Below are 17,062 nucleotides of genomic sequence, written 5' to 3'. Positions count from 1 at the left end.
CTTGCAGTGCGCGATGAACTGACGGAATGGGATGGGATGGGATAGGCTGGGAAGGGAAGGGATGGATACCGGATTGGGAACACGAATATGAATATGAATATGGAAATCGGAGACCCTCACCTGGAAATCTGAAAATGGGAAGGGCCAGAAAAGGATAGGATAGGGAATTCATGAAATGGACCGGAGGGAACAGATAGGAAAGGAAATGGAGATTTGATGATCTGGAGTTCGATGTGTGTATCTTTTTCTACTTTACTCGATACATATACATATGATCTTTCTTGGTATCTATGATTCAAATGTATATACTATGTAACCTTTTTACCTACCTATCTTAGTCTATATCGGCGTTGGGTGTTGGAAGTGAGAATGTGGTGTGAGGATGTATTTTTGAAACAAGCAGAGATATGAACATTTGTGAATTGCATGTAATTTTGCCCAAGATACTATGTAGATTCCAATGATGGCATGCTACTATTATCATCATCCCTCAGAGCATAGCATAAGTATTACAACTGTAAAACGAAATGAAAGATTTCAACACATCCACACCAAAATTATACATCTCTCCTTTCGCCTCTCAAACTTAAAAATATCGACAACATTATTATTACTTGCCATTCCAAATTACCATCCCATGCTACATACAACATATACAAATCTTCATTCATCTCATCTCATCTCATCATTGAATACAAATCGCTCATCAATCGGTCAATCACCAAACCATGCGCCAAGCAATGCTCGCTCATTCGCTCATTCGCTCATCAATCATATAATAGCCAATCCACACACAGCCCAATCAACAAGCAAATAAACAAATATCAAGAAGAAAAAAAAGGAAATCTCTAGCCCGGCGACTAATCGACTAATCCGCCAAGTTTTCAGCGACAACACCTGCTAGCCCCCTGTAAATATATACAATCATGTACCCACAGAATCATTGGTTAAATTAGTGGCACCTGGATCGACTACAGTTTCCGTCAATCTCAATGCCTCTTCCACGTCTTTGACGAAATGTTCTCTGCCTCCACAAGTTTCCAAAATCCCGCTTCGTTCCAATAATCTCCAAATGTGAGTTCCTTCTTGAGGACCACGGGAGAAGAATACTCTAACACCTCTATTTCTATATCCTCTTACGATTTCCTCTAAAACCTGTGTACCCGAACCGTCAAGTCCTGTGACGCCATGAATATCAAAGATGATATTTTTGTTGTGTTCAGGAGATCGTACGCGAGGTAGTGCAGGATGGGCATTATTCGTGCCGTATAATTCTAATCGTCTTAGTCGGTTTTTGAGATCACCAGTGTTGGCGAAAGTAAGTGGTTCGGGAATTTTAACAATGAGACATCCCTCGATGAATTCCAGTTTCTCTGGATTGTCTTCAGCGTTTTCGAAACGATTGGTACCAGGGATACGGCCTAGAATTTGGATACGAGGACGAGTGGAGTGTTTGATAACGGATAGAAGAGAGAGACCGACTCCGATAGCGATACCAAGGGTGAGTGAGTAAAAGATAGTCGAGGCAAAGATAATGAACATAAGGCCCAGTTCAGTATATCCACGAATCCGAATAAAAAATGCTATGTCATGCGGAGCTTCTTCGATTAAAGAATAGGCTACCACCGTAATCATTGAGGAGAGAACCGCTTTCTAGGACAATATTAGCTTAGGAAAAAAGTACGGGAAATTATGGAGGTATACCGGAAGATAATAGAACGCAGGCAAGAGGAACAGAATGCAGAGCACGGTTAACAAACTTAAGAAAATGCTACTCATGGGAGTTTTTCCACCAGTACTAGCATTAACTTTGCTTCGACCATACCCACCGAATGCAGGAACTGCTTGAAAGCAGCCACCAACTAAATTTGCAACTCCAAGAGCGACCAATTCTCGATTCGGACTGAGCTGTACACCTTGAATCAAATCTTTCCCCTCTGCACCAGCAAGACTTTTAGCCGCTACGGACGACTCGAAAAAGCCGAGAAGCGCGATCAAGAAAGAAGTGCCCATAGATTCTCGGACATGCTTCATATGAGAAATTTGGAATGGCCATCTGAAAGTAAATGGCGCTCCGCCAGTCGATTTTACCTCACCCAGGATCTGAACTCCGAGGTCTTCCCAATTATATTTCCAGGCTAGAATAGCCGAAATAACCACAACTAGAAACCTATCGGGTATGTATGCAACACTTGGATATCGAGGTTGAAGGCGCTTTTTCATCTCTCTGAATCAAATTAGTAGTGAGCGGAACTAAGACCTTTGGTCCCACATACCTGAAGATCATAATTATGACAAAACTGACACCAGCAACAACACAAGTAAGCTTATGCGCTTTGCTTGCATTGCGAATCAAAAAGCCCAACTTGTCAACACTACTGCCATGAGCGACACCTCCCATTTCATCTGCCAGTGCTGCCAATCCCATCTCTGGTATCAATTGATCGACCATAATGACAAAACCAATGGCAGAAATAAAACCTCTCAAAAATGGTCTGCTTAGCACACTGTCCAGGAACCCTAGGCGAGTTAAGCCAGCAATGAAGATTACTGCTCCTGCCATACCGGTAACGATACCAGCAACTCTTGCGTGCATTAAATCGTCTTCTTCGCCCCCATCGCCGATATCGACAGTAGATTTCACAACCGAGCCAACCAACAGACTTCCCGCGGCTTCAGGACCAACAACCATTTGTGGGCAACTTCCAAATATAGCATATATAAGTGGATTGAAAACAAAAGAGTAAAGACCATTGATTGGCGGAACGTGTGCGAGGTTGGATGCATAAGAAAGAGCCATAGGTAGGTAGAAGGAAGCCATTGTGATAGCAGCTATTAGGTCGCCCCGAAGATGTACCCATCTATATTGTCGAATCCAGGTGAAGAATGGTATGTAGTAATTTATGTACCTGTTACCCAAGAAACCGTTAGCAAAACTCTATACGCGATCCTGGCAGCTTAGTATTTATACATACATTCCAGTAGTGTTGGTAATTCCATGTTGTTCTGCGAGCCAACTTGTCGTGCTCATCCTCTTTGGCTTTGCCATTGGACCATTCCTCACTCCTAAGCCTTTAAGTAATCCTCCAATCAGCCCGTCACTAGCCTCTCCGTTGCCATTGGGAGATACAGGCGCAGAACCTCCAAAGCTCCTTACACTGTCCGCACGACTCCCCAGCCTCGGGCTGAACGTTCCATGATTGCAAGGTCCAGGATGTGCCGCATTGCCAATCGGTTCAAACGGCTTCCTCAGTAAAGCGGTGGTCTCATCGGAGAGCTTTCCTCCAAACCCAGTGTGTTCATGCGTATAGCCGTCGAGTCCATCATCTGTGCTTGCAGATGTATCGGCGCGAGTAGGATGGGCATGCGGTAATGGTTGCTCACTATCGTTCCTCGAGTTCTCATCATTCCTGTCATTTGTACCATCCTCTTCAACATGTCTTGCCGCCTCCGGACTCGTTGCAAGGGTAAAAGATTCTCTCAATCCGCTAGGATGTGTCGGTGTGAATTGCGAAATATTTTGATTTCGCAGACTTGGAGTTCTGGAATTTGATCGTAAAGGTGGGGAAGTCGGTGGTTGTCGTGATGAAGTCATGGTTAACTAGGGCGTGAATAAACTGCCCTGAATATAATAATTTTTACATCAATTTACACCTAAGAATGAAGTAATGTTTTGATTAATATTCTGGGGTTTTGGGGGAAGTCTGAAGGGAGATGGAGGAATTTGGAGATATTTGGGTGGGAGGGGACCCTTGAGACAATTTAACCAATGAAAAGAGTTAAATTGATAATTGTGGGTCTAGTGGATTATCAAGCTACCGACTTTAAACCGTTGAGATTTTCATTTGTAATTCATTCGTATTGGGTATGTGATTGTCTATCGCCAATAGCAACCAAACAATGAGAAATTCAAGAATCATCTTTGCTATATATAACCGCATCTGGTGTTGTAACAATTTGATGGAGAAAGAGAGGGAGGGAGGGAGGCAGGGAGGGAGAGAGGGTGGAAAAGAGAGAGATTGATGATGTTGAAGATACTACGTACTATGTGGCATCCCTTCAATGCCTCACATAATCTACATTGTACATCCTCTCATGAGCATCTGGGTAGGTAGATACTCTTTGCGGTTTTACATTTTTTGTGCATTTTATATTTGTAAGACTTACATTGTACATCTCTACATTTGAGGGATTTTTATCTGTGCTATATACCTCGTCTTCGATGCGTTTCCGCATTATGTCCGAAGAATGCCGATATTGTGGCATCTCGGCCGGTACTGGCGCAGGAGCACGGTGTCAATAAGGCTACCTCACGTCCCGGAATCAATATCAGTGTACGTAGATGTGCTTTGATATTTATGCGATAGTTCGCAAGCCGTATGGAGAAGGTCTTCCGAAACACTCCTGAAGTATCATTGTAAACTCAAGGGCTGAGTGCGTGAGAGATCTTTGGGGCGCAGGAATTTCAACGGAGCGTTTGTATGAGGCGGCGAGAAGCTATTTTCCGGATTCAGATATGGCCAAGATTGAGTTTGGCAAACATCCTCAGTGGACTTGGTACAAAAATCGTTTTAGAAGGTTGGCTACTTGGCATGCCAACTGGGCTATTATGGGGGACCGGGCGTACAATGTATCAGATCGTTCGGAGGTCCTGGGAGAAATGAAAGGATTGAGCATATACACACCAGCGGAAGACAACTGAGTGAACGATTGCATTTGTAGTCGGCTGTCGTACAAATCTGGAATCTTTACAGCTTATTTCTTGAAGCTAGTCAAGAAAAGCTTTTCCAGATAATTCAATATTCTTCCAAGGTCTTCGAGTTCGCATTCACAATCTTATCAACATCAATCAAGGGCTCTCCTGCACATATTTGGTCATGCTCTGGGCTTACAACACTTCCTTGTAGTAATAAAAAGATGGATTTGCAGACAGGATCCAATTATCTGTTTAGCCTTCATATTAACCCGTGCACAAACTGTTCATTCCTGGCAGGGTATTCAGGATCCAGACTGTTGGAAACTCTGATTCTTGGTTCTTCAAAACCTCTGCACATTCATCTATGATATCTCCTAGTCCTCTGCTGATTTTCCCCGTACATTATGCTTGTTATACTGACAATACGAGACCTGATTGAGGCCGTTCTGGATAGATGCTATGAACTTCGAACGAGGTCTTGTACCAAGTTGGACGCACTGTGCTAGGTCAGATGATTTGAGTTATGCGATCTCTCGTTCATTGTAAGTACTTGTTATGTCTTTTGCTCTACTCAATAGACAAGAGAAGCACAAAAGCCGTGGTCAGAATAATAGAATTGCGCCATCATGACGAGGGATAGTGCAATTACATCAGCTTGCTTCATAAATCGAACCGTGAAGATCAACTTTTTGCTACACCGGGCCCGGAAAGCAGCGAGGCAATCTTTTATCAAGCGTAGACGGATCATGCTTGATTCCATTTGATAAATTCATTTTCATATTAAATCCTTAAATGGTTTCCGATGGTTAAAGTATTTCCATTATAAATTGTTTTTTATGTAGTGTGTTGTATTATTTTGTGCATGAGACAAATATGATCTTCGACGTCAGCTTTTAAAGCATCAACTAGCCACGGCCTACTCAAATCTTGCTCGGCACCCATAGAGGCTTCTTCTTCCCTGCAAATGCTTCTAACCCAATCTGCATATTCTCACCCTCAAACAATTGCTGATCATACCTCTGTGCAACAATCTGTGTAGCTCTTTCTACACTCCCCGTCTCCCATGCCTCTCTCAATCCCGCTCTCGATACGATAACCGCATCCGGGCTCAAAGCAGCAATTTTCTCTGCGAGCTCCACACTCTCCTTCAATACCGTTTCTGGTGATTGCGCGATTCTGTTAATTAGATTGTATGAAAGTGCTTCCTTGGCGGTAAGTTTCCGATTAGTCAATGCGATTTCTGTAGCTATTTGAAGTCCACAATTGCGCACTATGCGCGGAAGACCACCAGCTGCGGCGTAGAGGCCTACAGCAGCTTCGGGAAGACCAAATGTTGCCAACGGAGATGCAACGACCAGATCACTAACAGGTATTAGTTTATACGTATCTCAGAATCCAAGAAGTAGCGGCTATAGTATACCAGTTTAAACATATCTCAAACCCCCCACCAAGCGCAAACCCATTGACCGCGGCAATAACTGGCTTCTTGCCCACTCTCCTACTAATTCCACAAAATCCGCTGGGTGGATGTCTTCGAGTCGACATTGGCGGAGGATCAATTTTAAATTTAGCTTGCTCGATTAAATCTTGGCCGGCGCAAAATGCCTTTTCTCCTGCTCCGGTAATAATGGCAACGCGCAAATCAGGGGAATCGTCAAACCAGGTGAGAATAGCATCGGCTTCCCAATGGGCGAAACTGGGTATGGAATTCATGGCTTGCGGACGATTGATGGTCACGAGAAGGATTTGAGGTGTTGGGTAGGTGAGGAGAAAAGAGGTGGTTTCGGGGGGTGCAGTCGGGGATGCCATGATTAATTTTGGTGAAATGTGTGATAATTTCTGGATAATTTGGTGGACTTTGTCAAGTCCTTTTTCTGTTTATTGATGTAAATATGGCAGAGACGGAGTTTAATTGAAAGGGGAGCATTAGTATGGGGAAGTAGTAGAGTGGAGCTCCCCCGCAAATGAAGGACACATCCGAGCCGAGGTTTAGTCCGGCGGGAAGCACGTGCCCTGTGACATCATGTGATACATTGAAGAGAACTAAGTTGGTCCATATCCTTTGGCGCCAGATCTCTTGTTGGTCAATATGTGAGTGATTGGTTGGCTGGAATAGCTCATCTTCTCTCGCAGCTGTACTCTCTATTCATATTTGACTACGAGATAATCGCAATATCTGGTACCTAGCAAGAAATTGGAAAGGCGAAATGTGGACAATGATTTAACTGCATTTCTGCTATCGATATCAGGCGATATACATGAAGTATTGCAAGACCTTCCCCTACTCTTAGCTAGGAATATTCATGGATGGTTAGAAAGCTCAGTATTCGCGTTGAGTCAGTGAACTGAGTTGCATGATCTGAATGGTGCTGTCCATCGGCTCACAACTAGATCCACCCAGAAGTTTTGGGTAGATGGACAAGACGGAGTAAAAATACGCACATTATCCTGAACATGGGCCAATTCTAATTTCTCACATTCATATGATTAAATCAGTCATTTCGAAATTGATGATTCCGGGTGGAAACCCTCTAGGAGCCCTTCACTTCAAGCTTTCGATTAGTTAGCCGTGTGCCGCAATCCTTAAAAGAGGAGTATAAATATGCAAAAGCCGGAGATACTGAAAATATCCACTCTCTAGGTGATTTAGGTCGTTTCCATTACTTTTCCAGCAGGATTCTAGAAATTTTTTATAACTTTTAATTACACATCGGGTGACCATACTTCGACAGCTCATGATGGCTTTAGACATTCATGTCGCTAGCAATAGGCCATCTGATACTCAACTGATCTGTTTGCATTAAACAATTAGACTAAGTCTTTATTATAAACAAGTATTCCTATTCTTCGTTGACATTGTTAGGTAGTATATCAATGTTCGTCTAAACACCAGATTAAGTTTCTCCACTTATAGTCTTATCCTGTCAACTCGGGTTACCATATGATGTATCCGAAATCTGAGGCCATTGCGAGAGGAATACACAAGCACTTCTTCTATCCCCAAGTTCCTTTTGGTGGCCCAAAAATCTCCCCAGTGCCCACCTTTCTCTGCACTGCTGTCTCCAGATAATCCATTGTGTTCCCTGGTGCGCTATTTCCCCACCACTAAATCATAATTAGCCTTTCACTCCAATCCAATATAACTGGGACGAGATTAACTCACATCAGGAAACCCCGTTCCCGTCAAATTCAAAGCTGCGATAATAACAATCGTGCAGATTGCCAATCCAGCATCTAGCCCCGCACTCGTGATATAATTGAACCGCATCCACCATCCTCTCCATCGATTCTTGATATATTTCTGAAAGATGAAACCATACAAACACCAACTTAAGTAGTTTAGTGGTGTAGCAGGTGGTAGTTCTGACATACCACCGAAGAATATCGGGGCGCTGAAAAATCGTACTTTCGACTTCGGGAAAGCTCGTGCGAGGAAATATATGATGAAGGGAAGAAGTGCACCTGCTAGCCAGAAATACTGGAGAGAACCATATATAGCTCCAGAGCTAAAGATGCGTTGAGGACCAATCAATCCAAAGATTACGCTAGCGTTAAAGAAGACTCTCGGACCAGGGCAGGTAAAATTATTCTTCTGGTCGCTGGTGCATATACCTTCAATATGACCCAACGCCCACTCCAAAACACCCAATTGAACAAAGCAACTCCAAACCGTTGCTACCAATTGGCCCCAAAAGACTGGTCTTTGAGGGATCTTGAGGTAATGAGCGAGTTTCAGATCGGATAAGAAAGCATGTGCTTGGTTCATAGTAATGTATCCGTATGTTTTGAACAGCATGAGAGCAATTGGACGACCAGGAAGCATATATCCTAGTATATATTCAGTGAAGACATTGAGACCGAGATGGATATTGGTTGTCGCATAGATTATACCAATGGGTATGGTCCAAACCAAAGATATTATGAGTGCGATGATTAATGCCCACCATGTCAAATGCGTAGGATATGCGCACACAGCTGCAAGGGCCATAGCCATCATCACGAGGAAGAAGACCATATACCACCATCCGGGCACGGGTTTATATTTGCGCATCATTTTGGTGTGGTTATCGTCTAGGCTTCCGCGGATAGCACGAGCGAGTATCCACTGAGAGATATGAGGTTAGTTTGTGTAGCAAATCGCGCCTAAAATCGGGAAGCTTATACTTACGATCTCTTGACCGTGAAACAAGATAGTATGGAATATTACTGCAGCAATAGCAGCGAAAGAAAGACCATACGACAGGCTAAAGGTGGTCGAAAGAAATAAGGGTGAATATTCCTATAATGAAGTCAGCGTCCGCTTACCCCTTGTCATTAAGCGAGAGAACACATACCTTATACTTCTCAATATCAAGTGTGTACTCTGGAGTTAGAATCTTGGTAACATTGTAATGTTTACCAGTATTATCATAACTGTTCGAATCAGAAATGGGTAACCATTCAGCATACCAATGCCCTGAGAAATGAATCCCAGCCGTCACAATCATGAACCAGAAGACAGTACCAATAGCCGTGTTAGCAATGGCAAACCAAGGTGGAATGAGTGGGGACTGGAGGTTGTATCCTAGAAATCAGTGAGCAGGTATTCGATCAACAATCCTAAATTCGGGGTAATAAGTTACCCGTGATCTGAGTCCAATCAAAAGTAATAGGGATAATAGAAATACCCGTCCAACCACCAAAAACCTGATTAAGAACAACATTGTTCGGTCGAATCCACGTAACGAAAGAAAAAACGCTCAAAAACTGTGCGATATAGCCTGGAAACCAATACCAGACAAAAGATCCAATAAAGACATAGAAGAAATATCTATATCTAGCTATGGACCAACCATTCGACTTAGCAGGATCTGTTTTGCTATGGTCATGTAAGGCATAAATGAAAGAAGTGCTAACGAGATTCTGCGGCCAGATCATAGAAGCGGGCTCAACTAGAAACTTCCGCATCATACCTGCAATCCCAAACCCAATACATTGTGTGGAGAGTGCAAGTAAGATGTTGAAGCCCCAACCGAAATTTTGTCCATAGAATCCTCTTTGGGCAGTCAGTGTATCAGTAAAATATGCTACTCCTTGACCAAATGCAGCATTAGCCATGATTACAATGAGACCATGTTCCTTCATGTTGAATTTCCCTGGACTAAGATTCCACTTTACTCCAAATGTGCTGTAGGTCCGGTCTGGAAAGATCATTGTCCAGCCTACCCCCAGAGGATATGCGACCATTTGTACGACGATGGACGTGATTGTCAAAGAAGGAGCTCGGAGTGAGAAAAGAGAATTCAGACCAGATGCAATAGTATTGAGAACGAGTCCGATTACCCATGCTCGAATCGTGTTACATGGAAGATCTTCGTCATAATTCCTAACTGCTGCACGAACCTAATCTCAGGTCAATTGAAATAGCAAACAAGAATCGCATCGTCTCACCTCAGGATATGGCGAGTTCTCAAAGACCTCATCATAGATTCTTCCTTCAGCATTACCGTCTCGCCTGTTGATGGCGTCATCGATTTCTTCTAGTTGATCTTGGCCTAGGTTTGGATCCCATCTGTGAAGTTGCTCGAATGCGGTCAATTTGCGATTCGTTTCTGCCTCTTGTATGTCACGAGCAGTTGACACCGCGTCATCCTTCTCTTCTGCCCTTCTGATGGTATCTGGTGGAGTACGTGATTCTGCAATAGAGTCATCCTGTGAAGGAATACTCCCTGGAACAGGATCCCGAGCTCGGAATCTCTTGAAAACTCCAGCCATGATGATATGTCCGGGAAATACAGATCAGGCAAAAGGGTGCAACATGAAGAATAGAATAGAAATGAGTTTGAATTCAGAATGGAGGTACATATTTAAAGAACTGTCTACAGGCCATACACCCTCCTGATAAGCTATATCAAAACATACCCCCTCTACAATGCAAGATAACAAGTGATAACGATTATTCTCATGTATCCAACAAGAAAACTACAGAGGCCCGCTATGCAAAACCGCGATAGGCAGGTATTCCCGTTTCAAATCCTTGACAATAAGAAAATATCCAACTGCCGTGCAATATTGTACAGATGTTGTACCTGACTATCAACCAATCAGAACACAAGATTCTCTGCGTATCGAGCATGACCCCGCATGTTCAACCGGGTGGACGATAAGAGCTTCTTTATCGAGAATTTATTATCTTTAGAGGGTCAATCGATAATGATGTGCAGTAAGATGATACCGGATTTTATGTTTGTATGTGTAGAAGTCATAAAGTATATCTAGACTGTTTCGACGAGTTGTATTCTCGGGCGAACCACCACGGCTAGTACGGCAAGCTTGATTACTGTGTGGGGACGATGAGCCGAGTTCTTTTCCAACATCCTCCCTGATTTTAGAAATCTCTTTTGATCCAATCATCAAAATTTGGGCAATCTGTTCCGGAAACTTTAAAGGAGGCAAAACAACATGGATCAAAGACCTGCCCTATATATCTGTCGTACTTCAATTCCAACCCCCGTTGCCGCACTTAATCTATCGAGATACAGTCGCATAGTGCGATCAAGTTTGTGTGGATCTCGGGTGGGAGCAGAATCAAATTCCTGATAGTCATACATCAGTAAAAAGCGAATGCTTCGAAGATCAGGTGTTGAGGTTCTCCAAGCACCCAACCAAGATTGAATTGCCATGAATACAACGTCATAATTGACAAAGTTTTGCCAGTCTAGTTCTTTATCATCGGTGAGAGTGAGAACCTCGATATTCTTAGGCACAATGCGTTCAAATTGTAAAGTCTGGCCAACTCGAGGAAAATCGCGAAGTCGATGCCTTGAGGCAGATCCAAGCAGAAATTCTATATTAATCTCAAGTCTCTTCAAAGGTGTGAAACTTACGAGTGCGCCTAATGATCCTCGGACTTCGACCCAAGGAGAATGCACATTAACCATTTCATTTTCAGCGGAGATAGTGAGGTCAGTTAAGGTATCTTGAACGAGCCGCAATGCCATGATGATAACGTCGTATCGAATCTCAGCTTCAGAATCACCATAGTGATGCCATCTCCAGCGCAGAGTTTTGAGTCTAGTCGTAACACTCAGGATCTGATGAAGCATCCCAACCCGTACCATGTCAAGATCTAGTGACGTAACGGATGATGCTACGAGTCTTGAATCTGGACTCCAGTAAAGATCTGCATCTATTGCAGCCGATAGACAAACAATGTTTGGAAAACAGAGGAACTCAAGGATGTTTTCTGGGTTGAAAGTTCTGCGTCTAAATCGACCTATGGTGGTCCGTTTGAAGGTCACATGTTGAAGTTGTTCAAAAGAGGCAATTTTGAAATTGCAATCTTGAGAGACGGTCGATCTGAGAACCAAGCCAACGATTTCACTGCTATGCAAAAAATTCGGATTCAATCGAAAGTATATCAGATTCGGGAGTTTATAAAGTAAGATGGCGACAAAAGCGTCCATATTTCTGTTGCGCAATTCGCTGATCCAAATATCTTCTCCAAAATCAATTTTGAAGGTCTTGATGACTTCAATCAATTGTTCGAGGTCGGTTTCATCCACGGTGAGTCTAACATCACGAATTGTGGCAATGCTACGCATGGATTCGCCACCGCTTCTACCGAGCGTGAGACCTTTCACACGAATGGCTAGGTGGGGCCTCGAGAGTACGTTTTTGATGAGTGAAATGATTCGGGGCGGTCTCCAATGTTTCCTCCAATTCAATTGAATCTCAGAGTACAAGAACGGCTCCGCAATCTCATTCAACATCTTGCATGCCCAGAATAAACCGTAGAAATGTTCGGCAGAGAGAAACTGAAAGATCATGCAATGAATTTCGGTGGGACAACGAAGGAGCCCAGGAGCTTGGAAGACAGCTTTCATGTCTATAGTTGGAGGCCTTGACGAAGATGTTGCTTCGACGAAGATGAGTGTGAGATCAAGATGTTTTGGATAGAGAGAGGTCCAGAGATGAAATTCGTCGCGGAGATGTAATGCTGATATCGCAATTCGCAAACAAACACAATTTAAATGTACAATTGCTCTTGCAGGGAGAATACATTCTACTAGTAAAATTTCTATTCTGGAAGGTGCGCTTATCTAGATGGTTACAGTATTTGAAGCTATGAAACTACGAAACTACTCTTTCAGATGGAAGGTGTCACTCATCTTCGATTCGGACCAAAACACACAGCAACCACCTGCCCACCATAAACCTTGATATTTAGATCTTCTCTGAAAGTGAGAACTCATTGTATGAATTTAAAAATATGAATTTCGCATACGGCTTCGATGTTGTCCCCGTCATACTGGATATCATAGGTATTTTAAGAGAGGACAATCTCTCGAAGAAATTTCGCAGGCTAATGCTACGTTTGCTAATTCTTACCAAACGGCAGCATTATGTTTAAAATAGTATACGCTCTCAGAGAGAAAATACCTAAAAAAAAATCTGTCAGCTCGAGAGCTGCACTGCAGTCATATCAACGGACGAAAAGATCAACACATTTTCTGACACACCGGATTACCGCCTGGCTATCAAACTTTCCCAGATTTTGAATGTTAAATTGCTTTCAAACACCGAGATGTTCTCAATTCTTTTATTCCTTTTCCAACTCCAATTTCAAAATTGAAAATTCCAGATTTCTGGGTCACGGTCTTCACTGTTAGACCCTCTCGGTTTCAACAATAATTGAAGCTACATTGAGAAAAATGCCTCGAAATAACCCAGCCAGAAAGATGTAGTGAATGCGATCGAAGACATCTTGATTTCAGATACTTGTTATGTAAGATTACATGGGAGATACTATGACTAGTATGATAGAAGACGACCTTCACGAGATATCGGAAGATCAATGAAGATATCAGGATGTTGAGTGTGATTAAAGGACCAAAATCATGAAATATAATGTACGTCTAGAACAACAGTCTATTTGAAAACTTCAAGTAAAGCAATGAACCCTCCTTAATTGTTCACTGATAATCAACCCACTGAAGGATTTACCAGATGACATTAGGAGACCCAGATACCAAACAAATTGCTCCAAGATCAAATTCATCATTCAAGAAAATAGTGAAAGAAAGAACGCGTGTTGAGCCCGTTGGAAGTATTACACAATCGTAAGAAATAAACTGATCAAGAAGTATCGCTGATATCAAAGGGCAAGCAAGACTCACCGCCATCAATTGCCATCTCCCTAACTGATGGTAAGCACTCCGCTACTCAACTCTGACGAAATCATTCTTCCTCTAAAAATGTATTTGGCTCCAAGTGAACATCGCGCACTATTACTCAGCGAAATCACTTCTCTTAATCCTTTTGATCGCTCGACCAAACTCCACAAGCATATGTATTTCCCTCCATATGTGCCATTAATCAAAAAAGCGCCACGAGATCAAAAGTCACAGATCGAGTATATTCACGAGTCATTGTTGATGTAGAAAGAAGGATAGGAAGAGTATTTGCAGCACAGTATGTTCTCCATGTATGTCATGCATACATCTTTCTGTAAATGATTGGGTTTGGTGAAAGATAAAAAGGATTGCCGACTTTAAAGTCACAAACCAATTTAACGCGCTTAAATCTCTTACTCGAGTTTGAAGCTTTTGAATATACTACACTATCGCACCTATTTCAAGAGGAGGATGCTACATCTGAGGTCACGTGGAAGTCTTCAGATTTCTTTAAAGGGGTACAGTTTCGAAAGCAACACTAACCATAATTAGCAGCATCCATAACTGATAGCAAGCCCTACAATAAAACCCGTCTTCATCCTTCTAGATCTCCGTCCCCCTGGCTCGTAACGCTGCCCAAGTACGTCATATGTGGTTACACGCAGCGACTCCACAACCCATCATCGTATATAGCGTTTAGCAGCAGAACCTCAAGACTCCACTCCACATCCATCAACATCAACATCAGCATCTATATTTACCGCAAAGACAAGACACTAACTAAATATCCGCAAACTACTAGCCGTCGAACAAATAGAAGAGAAGCAACATGACGAAACAAAACAAAGTTTGGATAAAAGCAAGGAAGATAGAAAACTTTATTCGAGAAAGATAGATAGACAGCGAGATAGTGAGATAGAGGAATGGAATGTAAGACAGTGAACATCAAAGCGCGATAAGGAAATCAAGAACTCTCTTTTTATTTCCCTTTTGTATCATGCATGGAATCGCAGTAGTATGTGATTAGGTGCTTCCCCGCAGATGAGATATCTCCCTTGCGTACGATGGATTTAGAAAATTCCGTTGCAAACACTAGAAGGAAGTGGAGTTGGTATTGAAAAGGGGTTGAGCTTTTCCTCTCCAGGATTCTCGATAGCGAGGGTACGAGGGTACGTATAGAAGACATTTGATAGCTCCATCTTCTAGAAGGAACATCATATCTCTTATCAGCGGAACGATGTATCCGTCCCTTCATGCTTACCTCCAGAATCTATATCTCCAATCCTCTCGGCCGAGAAGCCGGCCAAGAAATCGGATGCGGATTAACTGATCCGGAGGGTAGCCGAGCGGGAGCGGGTTGCTGACCGGTATTCATGTTTGACATCAAGATCATATCATAGCGTTGAGTTCGTACGACCGCACGAACATGATACGATGTTATATACACACATAGCTCTAGCAAGTGTGATATATACTTAAAGGATGAATCGAAGTGTAATTTTACAGTTTTACGGATGCGGAGGATAAGTGAATATGTGAATGATTATTCATCTACGAACAACAGCCTTTACCTAAACCATATTCTCGGGACGATTATTTCATGTGATCGGTAGATGTTTGTGCGTGCGCTCCAGAGTTCAAAGAGGGAATCAACGGAGATGAAAACGCAGAGATTGAACTCGGTAATGGGTGACTATGACAAGGCTCAGGTAAAATTCTATTTCTGAGAGTCCGTGTGGGTGTATTTGTGGATGTGGATGTAAAGGAGAGCGCCAGTCCATCGATTCGCAATACATACTCTGTTTGTGGGATATACATCATTATCCATTCTTACCTCCCGTCGTACATATGCTGTACCCATCAGCAAGCCCAAAATTTCCTTCCCTTCCTCAGGTTTCCTTTGCAACTCCTCCAATAATCAGCCACACAATTTCCAAATCTGCCACCTATACCCAAGAAATCGGGAGGGATCAAGGAACTTATATCGATCAGTATCCCATGCCATTCTACCCATCCATCCACACTAGGGTTGGGATTTTTGATGATATATAATATCGCATATTCGTCAGTTGAATATAATACGTAATATTAGTCAAATCGCATTATATGTATAACTAATCATAAAATCCTATAAAAATCCTATAAAAGGCTATTTTGAAGCTATTTTGAAAGAAAATAATTAGTATATAAATCACATGATTAGCAAATAAATAGCACCTGACTTTTAGGTCTAATTATACACTAAATTGAAAATTACAACCCACTAAAAACTTTTTCTAAAAACGACCCACTTTCATTCATCCTGATGATTTTATTGGTCCAAAAAACACGTGCATAAGCTTGGCATAATATTTTATATTCCTCAAAAAGTGTGATAATATGAAATTATATAATCAACCCTAAGAATATGTAATTTGCCCATCCCTAATCCACACCTCGCAAACACAATAATCCTGCGGCGTGGATATTCGTGCATACCCTATCCTAACCATCTATATCACTGCTTGTTATATACCTCTCTACCTACCTATTACCTGCATATCCGTACGCCTTAAATTTCTCACCGACTTTATCTTGTTTCGGGCTTTTGTACCGGTACTTTCCTTCGTATCTGGGTGTTGGGATTTTGGGATTTGGGATTTGGGCTTTGAGAGCTGGCATTGTTGCGGTGAAGGGGTTGGGAGGATAGGGATAGAGATTTGGATGGGAGGGAGGGAGATGTATGGATAGGGATTATGAAAGATGTAGGAATGAGCTGATGAAATGAAATGAGGTGAGTCTTACAATAGGAGGGCGACAAAATGTATCCGGTGGAGTTGGGTATGAGGTATGGAATAGAGAAAATGGGGTGAGATATAGATAAAATATGATAGGAATGGGATGACGGCATGATATCTACCTACAGATATGTATTGAGCTCCTGGTCAGCGAGACAATATTACTTTTTGATAGTGATCGACCTGATCTAGGATTTTGATGGAAGGGAGAGATATAGTGAGGATATTTAGATATGATTTTTGCTTTGATTTCTCGTGACATCAATGATAACGATGAAACTAGAGAATTGCTTCATCAGCTAACACAACACGATACCTAGTAAGTCGGGTACCCTACTTTCGGGCCACCCCCCTTTTGGGCCACTTTTTATACCTAAAACACACTAAAAATGGAATTTATAACTTTCTTATTTATGAATAGAATTTAATGAAAA

General features: G+C 42.3%; 6 protein-coding genes across 6 annotated transcripts; 2 read left to right on the top strand and 4 right to left on the bottom strand.

Moving 5' to 3' along the window:
* Positions 1 to 411: 411 nt before the first annotated feature.
* Positions 412 to 3,673, bottom strand: EAE98_012032 (uncharacterized protein). The gene is made up of 4 exons (XM_038959656.1): positions 2,976 to 3,673; positions 2,277 to 2,909; positions 1,705 to 2,227; positions 412 to 1,653 (listed from the first exon to the last, which is right to left on the bottom strand). Exons 1-4 carry the CDS (start codon positions 3,593 to 3,595, stop codon positions 925 to 927), a joined length of 2,505 nt encoding a protein of 834 aa, XP_038803972.1. The 5' UTR covers positions 3,596 to 3,673; the 3' UTR covers positions 412 to 924.
* Positions 3,674 to 4,516: 843 nt separating this feature from the next.
* On the top strand, positions 4,517 to 4,702 carry EAE98_012031 (uncharacterized protein; the record flags this gene model as incomplete). Its single annotated transcript, XM_038959655.1, has 1 exon — positions 4,517 to 4,702. One exon carries the CDS (start codon positions 4,517 to 4,519, stop codon positions 4,700 to 4,702), a length of 186 nt encoding a protein of 61 aa, XP_038803971.1.
* A 914-nt stretch (positions 4,703 to 5,616) lies between these two features.
* Positions 5,617 to 6,505, bottom strand: EAE98_012030 (uncharacterized protein; the record flags this gene model as incomplete). Its single annotated transcript, XM_038959654.1, has 2 exons — positions 5,617 to 6,058; positions 6,117 to 6,505. 2 exons carry the CDS (start codon positions 6,503 to 6,505, stop codon positions 5,617 to 5,619), a joined length of 831 nt encoding a protein of 276 aa, XP_038803970.1.
* A 1,185-nt stretch (positions 6,506 to 7,690) lies between these two features.
* Positions 7,691 to 10,450, bottom strand: EAE98_012029 (uncharacterized protein; the record flags this gene model as incomplete). The annotated part of the gene is made up of 6 exons (XM_038959653.1): positions 7,691 to 7,801; positions 7,860 to 8,801; positions 8,865 to 8,975; positions 9,031 to 9,260; positions 9,319 to 10,078; positions 10,127 to 10,450. 6 exons carry the CDS (start codon positions 10,448 to 10,450, stop codon positions 7,691 to 7,693), a joined length of 2,478 nt encoding a protein of 825 aa, XP_038803969.1.
* A 692-nt stretch (positions 10,451 to 11,142) lies between these two features.
* Positions 11,143 to 12,561, bottom strand: EAE98_012028 (uncharacterized protein; the record flags this gene model as incomplete). Its single annotated transcript, XM_038959652.1, has 1 exon — positions 11,143 to 12,561. One exon carries the CDS (start codon positions 12,559 to 12,561, stop codon positions 11,143 to 11,145), a length of 1,419 nt encoding a protein of 472 aa, XP_038803968.1.
* Positions 12,562 to 14,848: 2,287 nt separating this feature from the next.
* Positions 14,849 to 15,177, top strand: EAE98_012027 (uncharacterized protein; the record flags this gene model as incomplete). Its single annotated transcript, XM_038959651.1, has 3 exons — positions 14,849 to 14,866; positions 14,926 to 15,012; positions 15,082 to 15,177. The coding sequence occupies 3 exons, from the start codon at positions 14,849 to 14,851 to the stop codon at positions 15,175 to 15,177; spliced, it is 201 nt and encodes a 66-aa protein (XP_038803967.1).
* Positions 15,178 to 17,062: the final 1,885 nt, after the last annotated feature.

This window comes from Botrytis deweyae (assembly GCF_014898535.1).
Source record: "Botrytis deweyae strain B1 chromosome Unknown BDEW_057, whole genome shotgun sequence".
In the NCBI taxonomy this organism is placed as follows: Eukaryota; Fungi; Ascomycota; class Leotiomycetes; order Helotiales; family Sclerotiniaceae; genus Botrytis; species Botrytis deweyae.
The sequence above is the reverse complement of the archived record's forward strand: the minus strand, read 5'-3'. Positions and strand labels throughout refer to the sequence as shown.